The sequence below is a fragment of the Schistocerca gregaria genome, chromosome 7 (assembly GCF_023897955.1).
Source record: "Schistocerca gregaria isolate iqSchGreg1 chromosome 7, iqSchGreg1.2, whole genome shotgun sequence".
Lineage (NCBI taxonomy): Eukaryota > Metazoa > Arthropoda > Insecta > Orthoptera > Acrididae > Schistocerca > Schistocerca gregaria.
In genome coordinates this window covers 426,958,270-426,979,583 of record NC_064926.1, presented here as the reverse complement: position 1 = coordinate 426,979,583, position 21,314 = coordinate 426,958,270, and the positions used below count along the sequence as shown (strand labels likewise).

The following is a 21,314-nucleotide window of genomic DNA, read 5'->3' as shown; positions in this document are numbered from 1 at the left end:
TGGAATTCACACATTTCATTTTGTGTGTGCAGTCAATGTTGCTGGCATCCTGGCCACTATTCATCTGGCACTTTCTCATATTTGCTCCTGTTGTGCACTTCATTTAGTATGAATGGCTTCATTATTTGCACATTACTGTTAATAAGCTGCCACATCAGACAGGTGTCTAGTTTTCTAATTTTTAGGTTTCCTCATAGCTTTAAAAGTTAATTCTTTTTAGTTTACATTAAAAGGGAGGAATGTAGCAATGCAATCCATAACTGGTTGTAAGGTCATGATATGCTATTTTGTTTGTGAAATTTACATAATGGATTAAGAGAGATAATGTCTTGAATGCACTCAAACACACTACCTGACAAAAAGCATGAAGCACCCAGAAGTGGAGGGGGAAACAAAATGATACTTCATTGGCTGAGAGGGTATGTGATGTTATTTCAGTGATCATGAAATCAAGTCAAATTTACAAAGAACTTAGTAGTATGAGTCCATTAGCAGAATGACATTGCAACTCACCTGGAAAGGATGCATGCACTGATTCAGTTGGGAAGGGTGTCATAAAGTATTGTATCTTCTCCTGAGGCAAGCTGGCACACAACTGTTGTAACTGGCTGACTGGTTGGTTGATTTGGTGGGAAGGGAACCGAACAGCGAGGCCATTAGTCCCATCAGATTTGGAAGCAATTCAGCCGTGCCCTTTCAAAGAAACTATACCAGCATTTGTCTGAAGTGATTTCCCTAAATCAGAAAACCTAAATCAGGATGAAACATTGTCGTCCCAGATGTGAGTCCAGTGTGATAACCACTGCGCCGTCTCACTCGGTGTGTTTAACTGGTCCTTAACATTCTGGATACTGGCACCAGGATGAAAATGATGTCCAAGTTGCCCCCATACATATTCTTTTGGGGACATATTTGAGGATTTTACTGGACATGGAACAAATTCAAAATGATACAGACAGTTCATAGTGACATTTTCTATGTGTGAACATGCATTTTCCTTTTTGCAAAATGGCACCAAGATATTGTCACATGAGAGGTAGGTAATACACAAGGACATATGATGTCCACAATGCACCATTATGCCATCAGAGCTCCCTCAGTCATACTCAATGGTTCCCCACACTATGTTGTCAGGAGTAACACTGCTGTGCCTTGCCAAAAATAGTGGAAGAAAGGGACCTCTCACCAGGTCACCACTGGTGCTTGCTGGGGTAGTGCAAAACCATGATTCACCAGTGAACACAACACAGTGCAACTCCACTCATTAGCTGTCCATTATTCCCAGTTACAGCACCATTCCAAATGCAGTATTTTTTTGTTGTGGTTTAAATGCCACCCTACAAAATGGTTCAAATGGCTCTGAGCACTATCGGACTTAACATCTGAGGTCATAAGTCCCATAGAACTTAGAACTACTTAAACCTAACTAACCTAAAGACATCACACACATCCATGCTCGAGGCAGGATTCGAACCTGCGACCGTAGTGGTCTCGCAGTTCCGGACTGGAGCCCCTAGAACTGCTCGGCCACACCGGCCGGCTGCCAGCCTACACATAGGATACAAATTTTCTAGTCTGGTTGCTGCTTGTCTCCATCCAAAGGTGTGGGATGATGCAGCATTTTGCAGGAAGTCCGTACCTTGTTCTTGGATGGCAGGCACAGATGTGAAGTGGGAACAATGTGCTTGGTACTCAATACATTGATCATCCCTAGAAGTAGTCAGATGTGGTCAGTTGGAATCTTGTTGACGAGTGTGCCGTCCATCACGTTCCCATTCAACCCAACAATGTCACATCTGAAAGCACCACAAATCTGGATATTGCACAATTTAGGCAGCTGACCTAGTGGAGACCAACAATAAGGCCCTGTTCAAACTCTTTCAAGCACTGATAATGCTGTCTCATATAAGTATACAGCATCTTCATGTCCTTCACAGTGACCACTCAATGTCTGACACTGTTCATGTCCCTTATATGCCCTACCAGGCCTGGTAGCAACAGTAAATAGCAACAACAACTCACTCTCGTGTCTGTAGTACCTGTTACAGAGAATTGCAACTCTAATTATTTAGATACCTGCTGATAGTGTGTTCGTGCATGAAGTTGCATTGACTCTAACAATGTCTTCTGGGTGCTTCAGTTTTTTTGTCAGTCAGTATAGCCATAGAAAAATTTACCAAAAGCCATAATCATGCTGACTTCAGTAAATCATACTGGCCACTTGCCAACAGGGTGTCTGAATATGGTAACTAAAGGATGCAGAAATTCACTACTGTGAATAGACACAAATGAAAGTTCATAAATCATCCTAGCCTCCAGAAATATTGTGTACTTTTGTATGCATGTATTGGCAGTACTGAAATTTTACCTCCCAAAAGTAAGTTAAGCCCAGCAGCCATGATGATTGAAACTAAGAAGGAAATTATATTGTATATTTCCGTTTATTAGAGTGGTAAGTACTTTTCAGGGATCATGTTTGTGTTAGTGTAAGAGATAAGGCAGTCAATTTATTTTTTAACAGAGGGTAGAAATTCCTGCTGTCTCATAGTCCATAAATGTTATTTCCATTCAAAGTCCTACACAATGGATGGAAACCAATGAAATAATTTGCTTTATCCTGTGTTGCAGACTCCACAGCTTATCTGCCAACTGACAGCATCACACCAAACCGCCGTTTTAATGTCAACAACCACAGCCCACGCTCTGTACTCAAATCGAAGAAAAGGAACCTAGCATCACAGTTCGCTACTGCTTTGTAAGTTGATACCAAAAAATAACTAAATCCATTTAACGTCAAAGCCACAAATTTTAAGTGGTTGTATGTTTTATCTCCAAAAAGGGTTCTATCACAGCTTAATAGTGGAAACATAATTTTCACTAGTTTTCAAAGTATAAGGCTAGCTCTTTTCTGAACTCCTAGTGGAATCTTGTACCCTTGTGGATGTTATGGGACAGTTGATGGAATTCTGAAACCTATCCTGTTGTCTCTGGCTATATTGCTAAATTGTGAGAAGGGTTTCACTTCTGGTAGTCTAGTATGTGCATCCTGTTCTCAAAATGGACTGCTCCTTAAACTAACAGTATCAACATCTCTGATGTACCAACACTCATACACTAAAACAAAAAAATTATGTCTTTCAAAATTATTTGAAAATTTTGAATTAGATGTTGTCATATGATAGAATGACTATAAAGTGTGTGGTTTGCCTTGCACAGCACCCATTTTCAATAATGCATTGCCTCAAGGATAGATGAAAATCAGAAGTAGTCAATATGATGTGGTTTACCTGTCATTTTTCATTGCACTGAGGTAGACGGCATTTTTTGTCCCATGGATCTTCCCACTATCATCTGCTAGAGTCCAGCAACTGGCATCTCCTACCCTTTCAAATGCAGCATTCTTATGATTTATGAACTTAGCTGCTACTACTGGACCACATTTTACGTTGGTATGACAACTAACAAGCTGTCTGTCCACATGAATGGCCACCACCAAACTGTGGCCAAGAGATAGCTGGAGCACCCAGTTGCAGAACATGTCACCCAGCATAAAGTACTTATTTGAATGACTGCTACACAGCTTGTGCCATCTGTATTCTTTCCACAGACACTAGCTTTTCTGGATTATGGGAACCCTCCCTATAACAAATTCTTCGTTTTTGTAACACTACTGGTCCTAACCTTGCCCCTGTCCTCCCTGCCTAGTGCCCAGAGATAGTAACCATGTTTGTAAGTTGTTGTTATTGTTATTGTTATTATTATTGTTGTTGTTGTTGTTGTTGTTGTGTGAATGAGTGAGAGTTTTACTTCTGAGGAAAGACTTTCTCTGAAATATTTCTCATTGGGCCTGTCTGCAACTCTGCCTCTTCTATGAGGTGAGTAGCAATGTATCTTTTCTATGTTATTGTTAATTTCAGTTTACATTTAATTTACACTTTCTTCTTCAAGAGTCATCTAAAAGCATATTTGCAATGGCTTAACTCATGTCAACCATACAATTCAATTTTTCACTTGTCTCATTTTATCTGTCTGCACCAAACTTCCCCATTCTCTGTTGTTCCCCACATTCACTATTAACTGTATTCTTGTCTCCAAATATGATTAAATTCACATTCCATTTGACATATTGTAAATAACTGTTCCCCTTATTAAATATTTAATAATATGAAAGTTACACACAGTTGTAGATAAACAGCTGCTACTCACTATAATTGAGTAAGCAGCAGTTTTTGTGGTAACTGAAGAGGCCTGCAAAAGAAAAAGTGCTAATCCAAAAGAACATATACTGAGTTATTACACATTATACGTTTGGTTAGAGTGATATAAAAGAACTTTAATACAACAAGATAAAGCAGTTTATATAGTACACAGTGCTTTCTAGCAGTACATAGGGAACAATTTATTATCATCAAGTGGTGCTTCAGAAACACAACCGATTAAGTTATCAGATAGGTCTGAACTAAACTGAGCCCTAGCACTTTCTTCCACCAGCCACTTCAATTTTATTATGTCATTTTTACCTCAACAAACATAAATAGTACATATAAATTTGGTATTGGTCAATGTCAGTTTCTAATAGTTGATTCTTGCTGTTAATGTACGCCTTGACCTGTGTTTCACATCCCTGAAGTGTGTCCTTCATAATGATATCTCTGAAACATGAACCATCTAATGAAAAAATGAAATGAATAAAGTAAATTATTCCCATCACTGAGCTAGATTAATCATCTTTATAAATGTTTTGTCAATCTGCAGTGCACCTTCTGACCAGAAGATGAAATGAGGGTATCATGCCTTCCAAAACATCATTATTTATTGGAAACTGATGTGACAAAAACATGAAGATTTTATTACATCTTCATGGAATTAATACATTGTTTCACTCTTATGAAAAGGACAATTGCTGCTCATCATAGAGCAGAGACGCTGAATCGCAGGTAGGCACAACAGAAAGACTGTTAGAAAGTGAGCTTTTGGCCACCAAGGCCTTGTCGAAAATAGACAAAAACAAAATACGCACACACAACTCACACAGATGACAACAATCTTTGGCAGCTGACGACAGACTGCATGCAACAGCACTTGATTGGAGAGGCAATTGGGTGGTGGGGGTAAGGAGGATGCTGCGACGGGGAGGGAGAGGGATAGCAGGGTAAAAGTGGTGGATGGTAAAGTGCTGCTTGTGGGAGTGAGCAGGGATGATGTGGAGAGGGTGGAGCAGCTAGATGCAGTGGGGTGGGGGTGGGGGGGGGGGTTGTGGAGAAGGAAAGAAGTAAAAAGACTGGGTGCATTGGTGGAATAGAGGGCTCTATAATGATGTAATTGAAGCATGTAAGGGGCTAGATGGATGATGACAATGACTAATGAAGGCTGAGGCCAGGAGGGTTACATGAATGTAGGGTATATTGCAGGGAGATGGAGAGTTCCCGCCTACACAGTTCAGAAAGCAGGTGTTAGTGGGAAGGATTCAGAAGGCAAAGGCTGCAAAGCAGTCATTGAAATGAAGAATGTCACATTGGGCAGCTTGCTGCAAATCAGATCTCCTGTGCCTTGTCCTTCCAGTTACCCACCACCTCCCAAAGTCCCACTGTCTGGCCACAGAGCAGCATTCCCCTTGTGATTCAGTACCACCAAAAACTGGAGCAACTGAATTACATTCTCCACCAGGGCTTCAACTACCTCTTGTGATGCCCTGAAATATGTCCTACCTACTAAACTCCCCCCCTCCCTCCCCCCCGCCCATACCATTTTCCACCTCCCACTGAACCAACACAACATCCTTGTCCACCGCTACAAAACTCCTGCTCCCAATCCCTAGCCTCATGGCTCATATCCCTGTAACAGATGTAGGTGCAAGATCTGTCCCATACATCCTCCCACCACCACCTACTCCAGTCTGCTAAAAAACATCACCTATCCCATCAAATATAGGGCTACCTGCGGAACAAGTCATGTGATCTACAAGTTAACCTACAACCACTGTGCTAAATTCTATATGTAGGCAACACAACCAACAAGCTAGCTGTCTGCATGAATGGCCACCAACAAACTGCGGCCAAGAAACACCTGGATCACCCTGTTGTTGAGCACACCAGCCAACATGACACTCTTCATTTCAGTGACTGCTACACAACCTGTGCCGCTGGTTCCTTCCCACCAACAACAGCTTTTCTGCATTGCACAGGTGGGAACTCTCCCTGCAATATACCCTACATTCCTGTAACCCTCCTGGCCTCAACCTTCGTTAGTCATTGTCCTTACCCCCCTAGCCCCTTCCCTGTTCCAATTCCAGAAGTACCCAGCCCTCTATTTCAGCAGTGCACCCATTCCTTTTACATCTCTCCTTTTCCACAACCCCTCTCCCCCACTGCACCTAAATGCCCTACCCTCTCTCCATCTCATCCCTGCTCACTCCCACAAGCAGCACTTTACCATTCCCCACCCTTACCCTGCTATCTCTCCCCCTCCCTCCTCACCCCCTCCTCTGCCCCAGCCTCCTTCTCACCCCCGCCACCCAGCTGCCTCTTCCATCATGCACTGCTGCTCACAGTCCAACTCCAGCTGCCAGAGATTGTGATCACATGTGCATGTTTTTTGTCTATTTTTGACAAATGCCTTGTTCGCTGAAAGCTCACTTTCTGACAGTCATTTTATTGTGTCTATCTGCAACTCAGCATCTCCACTATATGGTGAGTAGCAGCTGTCTTTTTCATAATACTGTTAGATTCCATCCTGGATTTTCCATTGTTTAATACCCTACTGGAAATGGAAAAAAGAACACATTGTCACCGGTGTGTCAGACCCACCATACTTGCTCCGGACACTGCGAGAGGGCTGTACAAGCAATGATCACACGCACGGCACAGAGGACACACCAGGAACCGCGGTGTTGGCCGTCGAATGACGCTAGCTGCGCAGCATTTGTGCACCGCCGCCGTCAGTGTCAGCCAGTTTGCCGTGGCATACGGAGCTCCATCGCAGTCTTTAACACTGGTAGCATGCCGCGACAGCGTGGACGTGAAACGTATGTGCAGTTGACGGATTTTGAGCGAGGGCGTATAGTGGGCATGCGGGAGGCCGGGTGGACGTGCCGCCGAATTTCTCGACACGTGGGGCGTGAGGTCTCCACAGTACATCGATGTTGTTGCCAGTGATCGGCGGAAGGTGCACGTGCCCATCGACCTGGGACCGGACCGCAGCGATGCATGGATGCACGCCAAGACCGTAGGATCCTACGCAGTGCCGTAGGGGACCGCACCGCCACTTCGCAGCAAATTAGGGACACTGTTGCTCCTGGGGTATCGGTGAGGACCATTCGCAACCGTGTCCATGAAGCTGGGCTACGGTCCCGCACACCGTTAGGCCGTCTTCCGCTCATGCCCAAACATCGTGCAGCCCGCCTCCAGTGGTGTCGCGACAGGCGTGAATGGAGGGTCGAATGGAGACGTGTCGTCTTCAGCGATGAGAGTCGCTTCTGCCTTGGTGCCAATGATGGTCGTATGCGTGTTTGGCACCATGCAGGTGAGCGCCACAATCAGGACTGCACACGACCGAGGCACACAGGGCCAACACCCGGCATCATGGTGTGGGGAGGGATCTCCTACACTGGCCGTACACCTCTGGTGATCGTCGAGGGGACACTGAATAGTGCACGGTACATCCAAACTGTCATCGAACCCATCGTTCCACCATTCCTAGACCGGCAAGGGAACTTGCTGTTCCAACAGGACAATGCACGTCCGCATGTATCCCGTGCCACCCAACGTGCTCTAGAAGGTGTAAGTCAACTACCCTGGCCAGCAAGATCTCCGGATCTGTCCCCCATTGAGCATGTTTGGGACTGGATGAAGCGTCGTCTCACGCGGTCTGCACGTCCAGCACGAATGCTGGTCCAACTGAGGCACCAGGTGGAAATGGCATGGCAAGCCATTCCACAGGACTACATCCAGCATCTCTACAATCGTCTCCATGGGAGAATAGCAGCCTGCATTGCTGCGAAAGGTGGATATACACTGTACTAGTGCCGACATTGTGCTTGCTCTATTGCCTGTGTCTATGTGCCTGTGGTTCTGTCAGTGTGATCATGTGATGTATCTGACCCCAGGAATGTGTCAATAAAGTTTCCCCTTCCTGGGACGATGAATTCACGGTGTTCTTATTTCAATTTCCAGGAGTGTACATTGTTTCTCTCCATAAGTACTGTCAGTACAGTAGTAATATCTTATTTGTCAACCACTTAATTCAGCTGTATTATTTACTGAAAAATATACTTATACATCACTGTTTGAAAATAAGTATTGGTGTTTCTTTAACTGTTAGTTGAATGCTCCCTCTATTGTTGACTTCTTCTCAATAACCTGAAAATAGTTTTAGCTACTAAAATTATATCTTTATTTCTTAAATAAACAAGCACCAATGTATTTGTTTTAGGGCAGACAGTGGCAAGGAAATCCCACTTGACCTACTCACCAGCATGACCAAATTTGACACAAAGCAACCAAAGGGCACAATTGATGTATGGTGGCTGTATGATGATGGAGGTAAGTCAGATGTTGAATTGTCTCTTCAAGTATTTAAACAGCAGAGTGATTTATTTCAAAGATCCTGCAAAACCAATGGACGTAACTCACTAGCTTCCATTCAAAATAAATAAATCTTTTGCCTACATGCATAAATGTAAATTGTGTTTTGGCTGCTCTTTTGCTTGGCTTTTTGGAGTTGATGCAGTCTCCCGGTGTAGATAAATATATATGAGTTATTTCACTAGTTATGTTCTTTCAGTGTTCTGTTGTAGGTGCTACTTCAGGGTGTTTTCATGAAATACTTTAGCAGTTACAATTGGCCAATACTTATTGGAGCTTCCCGGCTTTCAATAGTGAAGTTTATGCACTTTTGTTGAGGCAGCTTAATCTCTCTCTCAGAAGCTGTAGCATTTTCTTTCATCTATACTACTATTCTTCCACACAAAGTTTAACTTTTATTTTCAGTTAGTTCAATAAGCAGATCTTTTCATCTTTCTTGAGATTTTAAAATCCCATGCTTGACTGATATTACTACACAGGGAGACTGGATTTTAGAGATATTTTCCATAATTTACATTTATTTCTTTTCACATCCTTACTGGCATGTTTGTAAATAAGCCAGACAGCTTTTTTTAATGAGTTTTTCCTTACAATGCTAATCATTAGATGTAACTCAATATTTAAAAAAATTTAGAGGTGGAGATTTGTAATAACATTTTCATTCTTGCTCTTAGGTCTTACAATCCTGCTGCCATACATAATCAGCACAAGAAGCAACTGGTCAAGCTGTAGGTTGAGGGTGTTTGCCCTTGCCAATCACAAAACTGATCTTGACCTCGAGCAAAAAAAGTAGGTTTTCTTTGCAGTAGTTTTTATTTATTTATTATATATGAGTTCCAGACACCCTGAATGTGGGAGGTGTTAATTACAGTCACAAAATACTTTCATAGAGTACATATGAATAACGTAGTTGACTAGACTGTTAATGAATGTATTATTGTGAGATTTAGAGGGAGGATAGACAGCTAAAGATTTTCCTGTTGCTGACCCATTTGGCACACCAGAGAAGCCAAATGATGTCGAGTCGAGTTGGTATGTTCGTGGTAAAGATGTGCGCCACATTTTCCTGTTCTTTTGTTTTATTTGTCATAATTTGCAACTGTGGTAATAATAAATAGTTTGTGTGAAAGCTGGAATTATTCCTAGACGTTTCTGGGGCTCTACCACAATCATCTGAACAATGGTGACAAATTTTTGGCTGTCTATCTACGATGAGTTTTATTGAGCATCATTTTTGTCTGCAGTGGTGTAATGTGATATGATTCTTTTTATTTTGGATCTACCACGAAGGTTCACATACTGATAGCTATTAGTAGTAGCAGAACAATAATTTTAGACATGATGATGAAAGAAGAGCAAAATATTGAATAAAAAAAGCTGTTAGATAAACAAGTTATAACATGAAAGACCAACGTGTAACTCATAATGACAAGTGTATCTATGCATTACTTCTGAAAATTCATAACATATTCGTTTGTGCTATTCTGCAATATTGTTGAGAGGAGAATCATGCTGATAATATATCAAGTAAAGGAATTGTTCCACAAACATGGAAAAGCAGATAAAAATATAGTCTATGGGGCCAGTTAAAGCCATTCAGTTTTTATGTAGGTTAATTTTTGAAAATTCCAAATTACAGAAAATACCCAAAAATGTGTCTGTGAACCTGTGGCTTTACTTTTCAGTAAAAACTAATAAACATCTAGTAAGACAACATTTATTCAAAGAGTCATTTTCAGAAACAGGGTTAGGAGAAATGTACAATTTATTGTGCATAGATTCTGGGACCAAACTGCAATGAGCACTGACATTTGTTATTGTTTTGTCCAACATAAAAAATATTTATTGGAAATTAATAGTTACATAGAATGTGAAGAGGATTATGATGATGATGGGGGTGGTGATAGTGGTGGTGATCCAGTCCAAAAGAGTGATGATAAAAAATTGAGTTTTGTGGAGAAAAAGACGAAAAAAATTCCGAATCAGTAGCAGATGATAAAAGTCTAGCATAATTCTCACCAAGTCCACTTGATCAATGCAAATTTTCTGTTGTTTCATGACAATGGGTGTGTCAAGTCAGTGAAAAATATCTAGTCAAAAACTGGACCTTGAATTTCAAGGAAACAGTATTGTGGTAGGTCACTGGAGGAATCTGGCACCACATCTGCACACACAAGTCACCTAATTCCTGTAAATTCTGGGGAGGGGGAGGGCAGGGGGTGAAGAGCTCTCATGTCATGTTCAATTATATCCCATATGTGTTCAATCTGGTTCAGATCTGGTGAGTTGAGGAGCCAGCACATCAACTGAAACTTGCCACTGACTTCTTCAATCATGTTCAGGGGCTTGTGACAGCGTGCATCATCTTGCTTCCACTGCCTTCAGAAAACATGATCGTCATGAAGGGGTTTATGTGGTCTGCAACCAGAGTACATCATTGGCCTTCATGGTGCCTTGCATGAGATCCCGTGGACCCATGGATGCCCTCGTGAATGTTCCCCAAAGCATAATGGAGCCACCGCCAGCTGGTCCTACCCAGCATTACATGTGTCAAGGAACAGTTCCCCTGGAAGATGACAGATTTTGGGATTCATTAGACCATGCAATGCTCTGCCACTAGGCCAATGTCAAGCACCAATGATCATGCCCCATTTCAGTAGTGGTTGCCAAAGTTTTAGTGTTACGGTAACATTAGCACATGTATGGGAAGGCCCATCGTTAGAAGACTTCAGGGAACTGTGCGTTCAGAAACACTTGTACTCTGCCCAGCATTAAAGTCTGATGTTAGTTCCACCACAGTTTGCCACTTGTCCTGTTTTATGTCTGCCCAGCCTATGACATCCAACATCTGTAATGACAGGTGGCCATCCAACCCCATGGTGTCTGGACGTGGTACCACTTTTGCTTCACCAGCTGTTGAAGACAATCACCACAGCACTCCTCAAACACCCAACTAGTTGTGCAGATTCTGAAACGCTTGTGCCAAGCCTCTGGGCCATCACACTCTGCCCTTGGTCAAACTCAGGTAGATTGTGCACCTTCCTCATTCTATACAAGGACAGCAGACTCACTGATACTACATGCACCATGCACGTGTCTGACTAGCAGACATTCCTCACCAGGTGGTGCTGCTATCACCTGTATGAGTTTATACTGATAGTAGGTCAGTGGTCATAGTGTTCTGGCTCACCAGTGTATGCAGCTTAGAATTCTTTCTAACTTTCTATTGACGTGACCCACCGATCTGTAATCAATTGTAACATCTCAAAACACGAACAAACGAAATATTTGTATGTTTTATTGTTGAAGTTTACCAGATCTCTCTATCTTTATACTGTAGCCCTCAGGCTGTCAGTACTGTTTCCTGTCCCACATACCATCATATCAGGATTTTCTTTTCCATACCCTTTACACATTTAAACGTATATCATCTACTACTTGTCTAAGACATGCACTTGGCTGAACAAGTTTGTGGTCTAATATTTGCTTTTTAATTCTTGCTGTAACAAATAAACAACACCTCTTCCATGACTACTACCTAACAGCAGGACATTTACCGTCTTTCATATTTTCTTTGGAACCAATGGTTCCTGTTACAAGCCTGCTGTGTCTTTGCTACAACAACATCAACTGGAGACTGTTTCTCTCAGAGGTAGCAGAATGGAGCTATTTTTTGTGTAATGATAAAACTTTACTACTTCCACCTAAACATTTCTTGCTCATATTTGTTTACAAACAATATGGAAATCTGGGTCAACTAGTAAAAGTAAATTTGTATACACTACAGTTAATATTTAATAATGGTGAACACAATGTGTTGTTATGCCTAAGTAACAAACATAGTTGTATGGAAATTTATCAATATCTAGAGAGCAGAAATTTTAAGTGTGGATACACATATGTGATACAAAAATTAGACAGTATTTTATTTTCAATGTGTTACTTGATTGTTATAAAACTCAGCATTTCTCTCTTGCATTTCAGTATGGCAAACTTGTTGACGAAGTTCCGTATTGAGTATTCCAGTCTCACAATGGTCTCTGGCATTACAGAAAAGCCACAGCCTGATACATTGGCATTTTTTGAAAAATTAATTGAAGGTCTGAAAGGTATGTACACTGTTTCCAAAATATTTTTGTGCAGCTCCTTATTTTGCTGTTAAGAAATTCTTATCTCAGGAAACTACCACATTCATAAGAGTACTGCCATCTCTAAGATTTATTTTTGGTTATAAGACATATTCATAAAATGTAAAAAAGTTAACAACATTTAATACAATGAAAGTCATGCAGAGTTCAGAATAAGTTGGTGCACTTACTTCCACTGCTGTCCCATCACTGTAGACTATTATTGACAGCTTAGAGACCAATAGGTTGATTTAGAAAGTTCAACTGTGGTTGCACATAATGCGGTACATGACTTTGTTGGCTATTAAGTATCTGTTCCTGTGATGTAACTGCTCTTATGTACCTAGATTAAGTGGTGGTAGGAGAGTGCACAGGGCATATTTTAAGTGGGGGCCATTAATGAGAATATAAATCATGTGGAAAGAGAATAGGAGGAAAGCACTGGTCTGGTAAGTAAGTTGAGAAGAGCAGAAATTGTACAGATAAGTTCCAGTAGCTATTGTGGGAAGAACTCATTCAGACAAATCTAATATCAGGTGAAGAAGTTGTTTAATGAAGTCCAGAGTATATTATTGTATGACAACAGATGAATTTCTTTGTTCTCTTGGAGATAAACCATTAGTAGTATGAGTGGATAAAAATCCTCTTGTGAACAAGAATGGTCTGATAATCATGAGAAATGAATACCTTGGTGCAGCTAATTAGTGTCCTAACAAACAAGCTTACTGTAAATCTAAAGGCATGTAAGAGTGATTATTTCAGTTGAAAAAGAATAGACACTTTTGAAGACAAGTATTGTCATTAGTTGGTACATTTTACATGTACTGAAGTATGGTAATGTTTGTCAGTGAGATGGATGTCAACACTGAAGGAGATATACAAGATTCATTAATGAACAAAATTAATTTATCTACTGAGTGAACTATACAGCTAGTAACGCTTCACAAGTGCCCAGCTGACGGAACTATCAACGTATAGGAACAAGAACAGGGGGTGATGATCACTAAATTACAAGTGTCATAACACCAAGGCAGCTTGGTGCCCACAGTTCAACATTTAATTTGATTGTGATTTGCTCATCAGAAGTACAGGGTTACAACAGCTATTTGACAAGTATGTAGGTAATTAAGGCGAGTAAGAAGATTTAGGTTTTAAAAAAATAATGTGGGTGCTGGTTAGATTTGGTCACATACAACACAATGTATATCATACTAGCTGAAGTGCAATCACTGTCTGGCTTTCTACATCTGCATGACAACAAAAAAGCTTTCAGTGTGGATAAATGAACATACACTGATTTTCTGTATTGGTAAAATGCAATATCATGCTGCAGAGTATGATCTATATCACAACAGTCATGGTCTGCTTCACTGCACTACAATGCACTGCACTGCTCTGCCCTGCATCTACTACCTAACTAACTATTGTTTCAGCCATTGTTTTAGTGTTTACTATCTCTCTCTTATATTTTGTAACTTTTGTTTTAAGATTATCATTCCTTGGTTTCACTCTTCTATCATTTGCTTCTTCTTTCCTATTGTTGGCCATTCTACCTTGTATGTGGTTCCTTTTGCATTTTTAAATTATATTTAAGAATTCATTAGATATTAATTTTCACTCACTGTTTCTGTTGCTGCAAACTCTCCCACAAACTGGACTCATCAATGGCACTATAGGATGGCATCTTTTCCCTCAACTACTGATTAGAGCACATGAAGCACTTTTGTCCAAATATCAGTTTCATGCAATGTTGGTCTTGGCCTTGTCAAAACAGTTCTGTCACCATTCCTGCAACAACTAAAATGTACTATTCTTATATTAAAAACAAAGATTCCAAGACTTACCGAGCAGGAAAGTGCCGGTAGATAGGCACAATAAATAAAACACACAAACACACACACAGAATTTCAAGGTTTCGCAACCGGCGGCTGCTTCGTCAGGAATGAGGGAAGGAAAAGGAAAGATGAAAGGATGTGGGTTTTAAGGGAGAGGGTAAGGAGTCATTCCAATCCCAGGAGCGGAAAGACTTACCTTAGGGGGAAAAAAGGATAGGTATATTATACTCGCGATGATGTTGAATGACAGGTGAGGTATGAGTGGTGGCAACTTGAAATTAGCGGAGGTTGAGGCCTGGCGGATATCGAGAAAAGAGGATATACTGAAGGGCGAGTTCCCATCTCCAGAGTTCGGATAGGTTGGTGTTGGTGGGAAGTATCCAGATAACTCGGACGGTGTAACACTGTGCCAAGATGTGCTGGCCGTGCACCAAGGCATGTTTAGCCACAGGGTGATCCTCATTACCAACAAACACTGTCTGCCTGTATCCATTCATGCGAATGGACAGTTTGTTGCTGGTCATTCCCACATAGAAAGCGTCACAGTGTAGGCAGGTCAGTTGGTAAATCACGTGAGTGCTTTCACACGTGGCTCTGCCTTTGATCGTGTACACCTTCCGGGTTACAGGACTGGAGTAGGTGGTGGTGGGAGGGTGCATAGGACAGGTTTTACACTGGGGGCGGTTGCAAGGGTAGGAGCCAGAGGGTAGGGAAGGTGGTTTTTTTCCCCCTGAGGTAAGTCTTTTCACTCCCTGGATTGTAATGACTCCTTACCCTCTCCCTTAAAACCCACATCATTTCATCTTTCCTTTTCCTTCCCTCTTTCCTGACGAAGCAGCCGCTGGTTGCGAAAGCTCGAAATTCTGTGTGTGTGTTTGTGTGTTTTATTTATTGTGCCTATCTACCAGCGCTTTCCCGCTTGGTAAGTCTTGGAATCTTTGTTTTTAATATATTTTTCCCATGTGGAAGTTTCTTTCTATTTTATTTACATGTACTATTCTTAGTTTGATAAAATACCAAGTATTCAACAATATCCTCTGTTGTAAGTAAAATCAACTGTTGCACAGATTCACAAATACAAAAGGCACAGAGGGGCCCTCTAGAACCAGAGATTACATGATGATACTTCAATGCATAGCATTACAGTTGTCGTCATGATGTAACATGTGGAGAGTACTCAGCAGCTAGTGCCAATTTCCACGCAATGCTGAGTATGTACCCTATGATTCAATTACAGAAGTTAAATCAAATTGTAATTTCCATGGCATGCCAGATGATGTAGTCCCATTCATGTGAGACAAGAGACAGAATACATATCGGCTCCAAAAATATCTTGTGCTTGTCCATAAGGCTCTGTTCAGCCACCACTGATTTTTCCAGATTCATGTAATTGATGTTCTGTTGTTAAGCACAGTGGTTGTATTATTTGAAGAAACTGTCTCATGGCAATAGAAATTAATACAATCAGCCATTATACATTTGGAAATGACTGTGTGGCCAGCAATCAGTATTATACAATGGCTGAGGAGGACCCAGATGAAAACCCTGATAAATTTAACCAATTCTATGAACATTTTCCAGAGGAAAATGAAAAAATTGTAACTGAGGACTTGTCAGAACAGAACAATAGTTTCGTGTTCATTTCTTCTCCATAAGGGCAATCTCTTGGTGCCTAATCTTTGTTTCCTACTATGTACCCTCCTTAAACTGATGACCTCATACAACTTTTATTTTGTACAACACATTTTTGGTAAACTTCGATGTTAAGAAATTGCTAAACTATAGCTTCATAACAAACTTTAATTTTCACATGCTTCTCAGACTTCAAGACACAACACAGCTACAAGTTTTATATCTTACAATATTGCTCACTGTTGCAGCATCTCACAGTGGCATGACTGAAGAAGACTTGGCAGCACAAGAAGAGAAAACTTACCGTCAACTTAGACTACGTGAAATGCTCTTAAAACATTCCCATGATGCATCACTTGTTGTCATGTAAGTGTATTATTATTATTATTATTATTATTATTATTATTATTATTATTATCATCAATCATCATCATCATCATCATTGTTATTGTCATGATTATTAAACGTAGCTAAATCTTACAGATCATGGCAACTTTGTTACATAGCAAGATTGATACCTGTCTTACTTTCAGATCTCTGAAGGTAGTAATTTCTAATGACATTGTAATGAGCAGTTAGATTCTTGTGGCTTTAAAGAAATTTCCAATAATGTACCCTTTCCCCATATCCTTCAGATATACAGTCACTGAATTTATTATATAGTGTGATTAGATTTTAACAACTAATGCGTATGTATTCAGTGCAGTAGGAGTACTAAGTACTATTCATATACATAGTAGAGAATGTACTCAATAGCAAATTAAGATATGTGAAACAGTAAACGATAACAAAGCTTGATTGAACTGCCATTTTGTATAAACTCCAGCATTTCTGTTCAACCCCAGTTGACAGTGTGTTATCTGAGAACAGCCATGGAATTTAAGACAGCTTCAGCAAGGCATAAAAAAACTCAAGCTGAATACCAGTTTGAATAAACATTAAAATTAAGAAAAAGTATGAGTCATGCATTAGACATCTACATGTGAGGTGTTGCCTAGCTTCATTTTTGTGTAGTATTTCTTTCCTGGAATTTCTGTTTCCTTTATATGAAGAAATATTAAGAAAGAACTTGAAACTATAATGTAAGTTGATCAACAGAAAATGGAAATTAAAAGTTTTAATTTCTTGGATATGATCTGTGGTGTAATTATGTTAAATACGTTCCAGTTACTGTTCAAGTGTATACAACTTTTACACGGTGAGAATGATGAGTAAAGAAGGATATGAAAACTTGAAATGTTTCCAGCTGTAGTGTTGGATTCTGTTCACTGAAATATTACATAGTTATGACAGCACCAAACCACATACCCTAGAACTATTCAAGTAACTTTATGACAGAACAGCATCAAAAAGTGCAATAGCATTGCAGTTAGTAATGAGGTCTGGGTCAAAATACATGCCATCAGTTTTAATCTGACAGGAAGTTGCTGTGACGTTAATTTATTTTCAGCTATATGAATAAGAGATCATATTTATTTCATGAAAACATATCTTTTACATGAACAACAAGTCGGACATATTTACAATCAATTTGTTCTTGCATTTCAGGTCTCTGCCAATGCCAAGAGTGGGTGTGGTGTCTGCACCTCTCTATATGGCATGGCTTGAAGTACTTACGAAGGACATGCCACCATTCCTACTAGTGAGAGGAAACCACACTTCAGTTCTGACTTTTTATTCTTAGTACTGGACTTCATAATTCAAAATATAGTTTCCACAACAGGAAGCAGATTTGTGTTACTTCCTGTATTATGTTTTTACACTAATGGTATAATATTGTTAGTGTGAGAACTGCTCTTGTAAGATGCTGATATTCATCCAGTTGGGCACTTTTTTGTGCTAGTCCATTATTCATCTTACTCAAATACAAACAAGTGAGATTATCATTATTTATTTCTCAGTAAAAGTGCTGTATCGTATATTATTCATATAAAAAATGAAATCATTTGAAACTTTGTAAAGATGGGGTAGTTTGCAAATGAGATTCAGTGTTGCCTGAAGTACCATACATTACATACACTGTAAAGCGCTCTCACTCTTATAGTTATTTTTGCATGAGTCATAATGAGACAATTGACAAATCAACCATGTATTTATGCAGCCTAGCAATAATGTGCTGTTTTGGAACATAAGAGCAAACCCAACTAATGTGTGGCTCTGAGAAAGATTTTGGCTGCTGTTACAATCAGAGGGAAAAAATAGAATTTATATCTCTTATGTAATGAAGAGCTGTCCCAAGGACTTTTGTGTACATTATTAGTAGTTACAAACATAGTTTGTAGAAGTCACTTAAACTCTACAAGTGGTTGTTCTTGAATGTACATCTGAGATTATATTAATATGATATGCTAAATAGCTATAAAATATTTTTGTAAACTGGCATAGATAATGCTTATCAACAATTGCTTGCTTGCATTTGTAATGGAAGCTGTTACAGCAGTTTTAGCAGTTAACATCTCTCTAAATAGACAATAGGCTGAACTTCCTATTTGCCTGTAATGCACCATTTATGTTAAAAGTTCTGAAAACTGAGTGAAACGTTGAAATAAGACATGCTTATGTGTATGTGAAACACCAAAGATGAGACTTTGTCCAAAAAGACATTTCCTAGTTTAAATGTACAAAACACAGAAATAAAATGTTTATTTTTAATATGTGATCATATTATTGGTTCAAATGATTCAAATGGCTCTGAGCACTATGGGACTTAACTTCTGAGGTCATCAGTCCCCTAGAACTTAGAACTGCTTAAACCAAACTAACCTAAGGACATCACACACATCCATGCCCGAGGCAGGATTCGAACCTGCGACCGTAGCGGTCGCATGATTCCAGACTGTAGTGCTCGACCACTCTGGCCTGCTGATCATATTATTGTTACAATTAGTTCTCATAGTTCTCAACTAATTAACATTTTCACAGATTGAAATATGTTTTCATTTCTCAGAAATACAAACCAACATAGTGATATCAACTGTAACATCTGAACCCTGAACAAATATTTAAAATTTGTTTCAGCTAGAAAACGTGTATACTTATAGAAAGTGATAATTTTCAGTTGATCAGCTTACGCAAATTATATATAATATTTCTTGTTCTTGTGGTTATGTAGCACAGTGCTTCATATTCTCTCAAGAAAACATATTACAGCTTACAAAAAATATATTTAGGTTGGAGGATCCTCTCAACTCACCTTTCTACATATTTAGCAAAGATTTAAAATACTATTAGTTGGCAAATCAAACAACCAATGGAAAATCCAGGATGGAATGTAACAATATTATGAAAAGGATAGTTGCTACTCACCATATAGCAGAGATGTCAGCCACTGCAGTCATTGGTGCGTGTGTGGTCTATTTTTGACACAGGTATTGTTGGCTGAAAACTTATTTTGTGACAGTTTTTTGTTGTGCCTATCTGTGACTCAAATATCTCCATTATATGGCGAGTAGCAACTATCCTTTTCATAAATTCGTTGGTAAATACGTTTCTTCGCGCTATAACAGAAAACTTAGATTCACACATCACTTTCTTTGAATCAGAGTTGGTTATTATTCACTGTGATACATAAAATATATAAGTTCCATTGGTGCTCTTGATCTTTCAACAATTTTATCAAATGGTTTAGGAAAACAACAGAAAGCCTAAATTGTGAGGGATAGTCACTAAGTTTTAATTATTATCTAAAAACATAAATTTACTTTTTTTCTTGGAAGTCAGTATCTGCAGTCCTCAAACACATTGAAATCCATGTTTCAGTACCTTAGTGCCCCTCCAGAAGCAGTCCACTGATAAAGTGGAAATGGACTGTGCCATATTGTTTTGGCTCCACTAGCAGCATAGTTTTCCAGACTCTGTCATATGGCATTTGTGATTTAGCTACTGTAGCAGATATTCTAACCAACATATTGTGTTATATTTAGTTTTCCCTTAAAGGGGAGTGGCCCTATACATTATCTACATATATTGTAAATTAATCCTGTTTTAAAGTTTATTAACAATTATAATCAACCTCAAAATATTTTAGGAAACTAGTATATTTTACCACAGGTTTTTGTATTGCCTTAATAGAAAGCTTGTGTTGTGGATTTGCTTCAATTCTTGTAGAGAATTAGCAACTTTTTAGCTTAACAGATTAAAAGGTAATCAGCAAGCTTAATTTAAAGTTTTTTGTTCACTGTTCTGTAATACACTGTACGATCTAAAATGCAGCCTCATTGTGAATGCTGTTCTTGAACATGGGATGAGTAATTTGTCATTTGTAAGTAGCTGGAAATCATGCTGGTTACTGTCAAATGACTGGCAGCTGCTATGAATCAGTGTGTTGGAAGAGCTCCTAGGAGTCATGATACCAGGACCAGAGGTAGCTCAAGTGCTATCGTCTCTTGTGGATCCTGTTTCCTCTACACAAAATACAGTATCTGCTATTACTCATCCACTTGACTGCAAGTAGTGTGTCAATGGTAGATGTAATAGCACTGTACAGGGTGGACAGCGACCAGAGAGGGCTAAGGGTGTTGTAATGATTCCCCTAAGCAACAAGTCTGAGGTGCTGTCTTTCACTGAATAAAACTGAGCCATTGGGACTCACTTCTCCTGTTCTGGGGAAACCTGTTTTATCTGATATCAAGAGGAGGCAAAACACAAAAGCGTAGGGGTCTATTAATCATCAGCAGTTCAAACGTACGACAAATGATGGTATCCCTTACGGTAATGGCAGAAATGGCAGGAAATGACAGGGCTCAAAGGTCATACTTGGGTCATTCCAATGACTGGCAGAGAAGGTTGAGAAGATAAGCCTTGCACATGAAGTTTCAATGAAGCTCACAATTTGCAGCGTCATCCCCAGAACTGATAATGGCCTTTTGATTCTGAGTCAAGTGGAAGAGCTGAACCAGAGACTTTGAAGGTTCTGTGGCAGCTTAGCTGCAAATTGCTGGAGCTGTACCACACAGTTGATAATTGTAGCCCCGCCCCCTCCCTAAAAGGGGCAGGTGTGCACTACACATCAGAGGCTGCTACTCATATAGCTGACTGTGTGTGGCGTGCACATAAGGTTTTTTTAGATTAAGCAACTCTCCATCAAGTCCTGATAGTGATAGCTGTAGGAAACCCAGAAGTATCAGTGTAAGATCAAA

The 21,314-nt window shown here is 39.8% G+C and overlaps 1 protein-coding gene across 1 annotated transcript in view; it reads left to right on the top strand.

Annotated features, from left to right (window-relative positions):
- Positions 1–18,828, top strand: part of LOC126282040 (bumetanide-sensitive sodium-(potassium)-chloride cotransporter) — a 308,227-nt gene extending 289,399 nt beyond the window's left edge. The window contains exons 15-20 of the mRNA XM_049981454.1: positions 2,629–2,755; positions 8,431–8,540; positions 9,257–9,371; positions 12,567–12,691; positions 16,425–16,542; positions 17,725–18,828. Coding sequence (XP_049837411.1) covers positions 2,629–2,755; positions 8,431–8,540; positions 9,257–9,371; positions 12,567–12,691; positions 16,425–16,542; positions 17,725–17,860 — 731 coding nt within the window. The 3' untranslated portion in view covers positions 17,861–18,828. The remainder of the gene's footprint in view (positions 1–2,628; positions 2,756–8,430; positions 8,541–9,256; positions 9,372–12,566; positions 12,692–16,424; positions 16,543–17,724) is intronic.
- Positions 18,829–21,314: the final 2,486 nt, after the last annotated feature.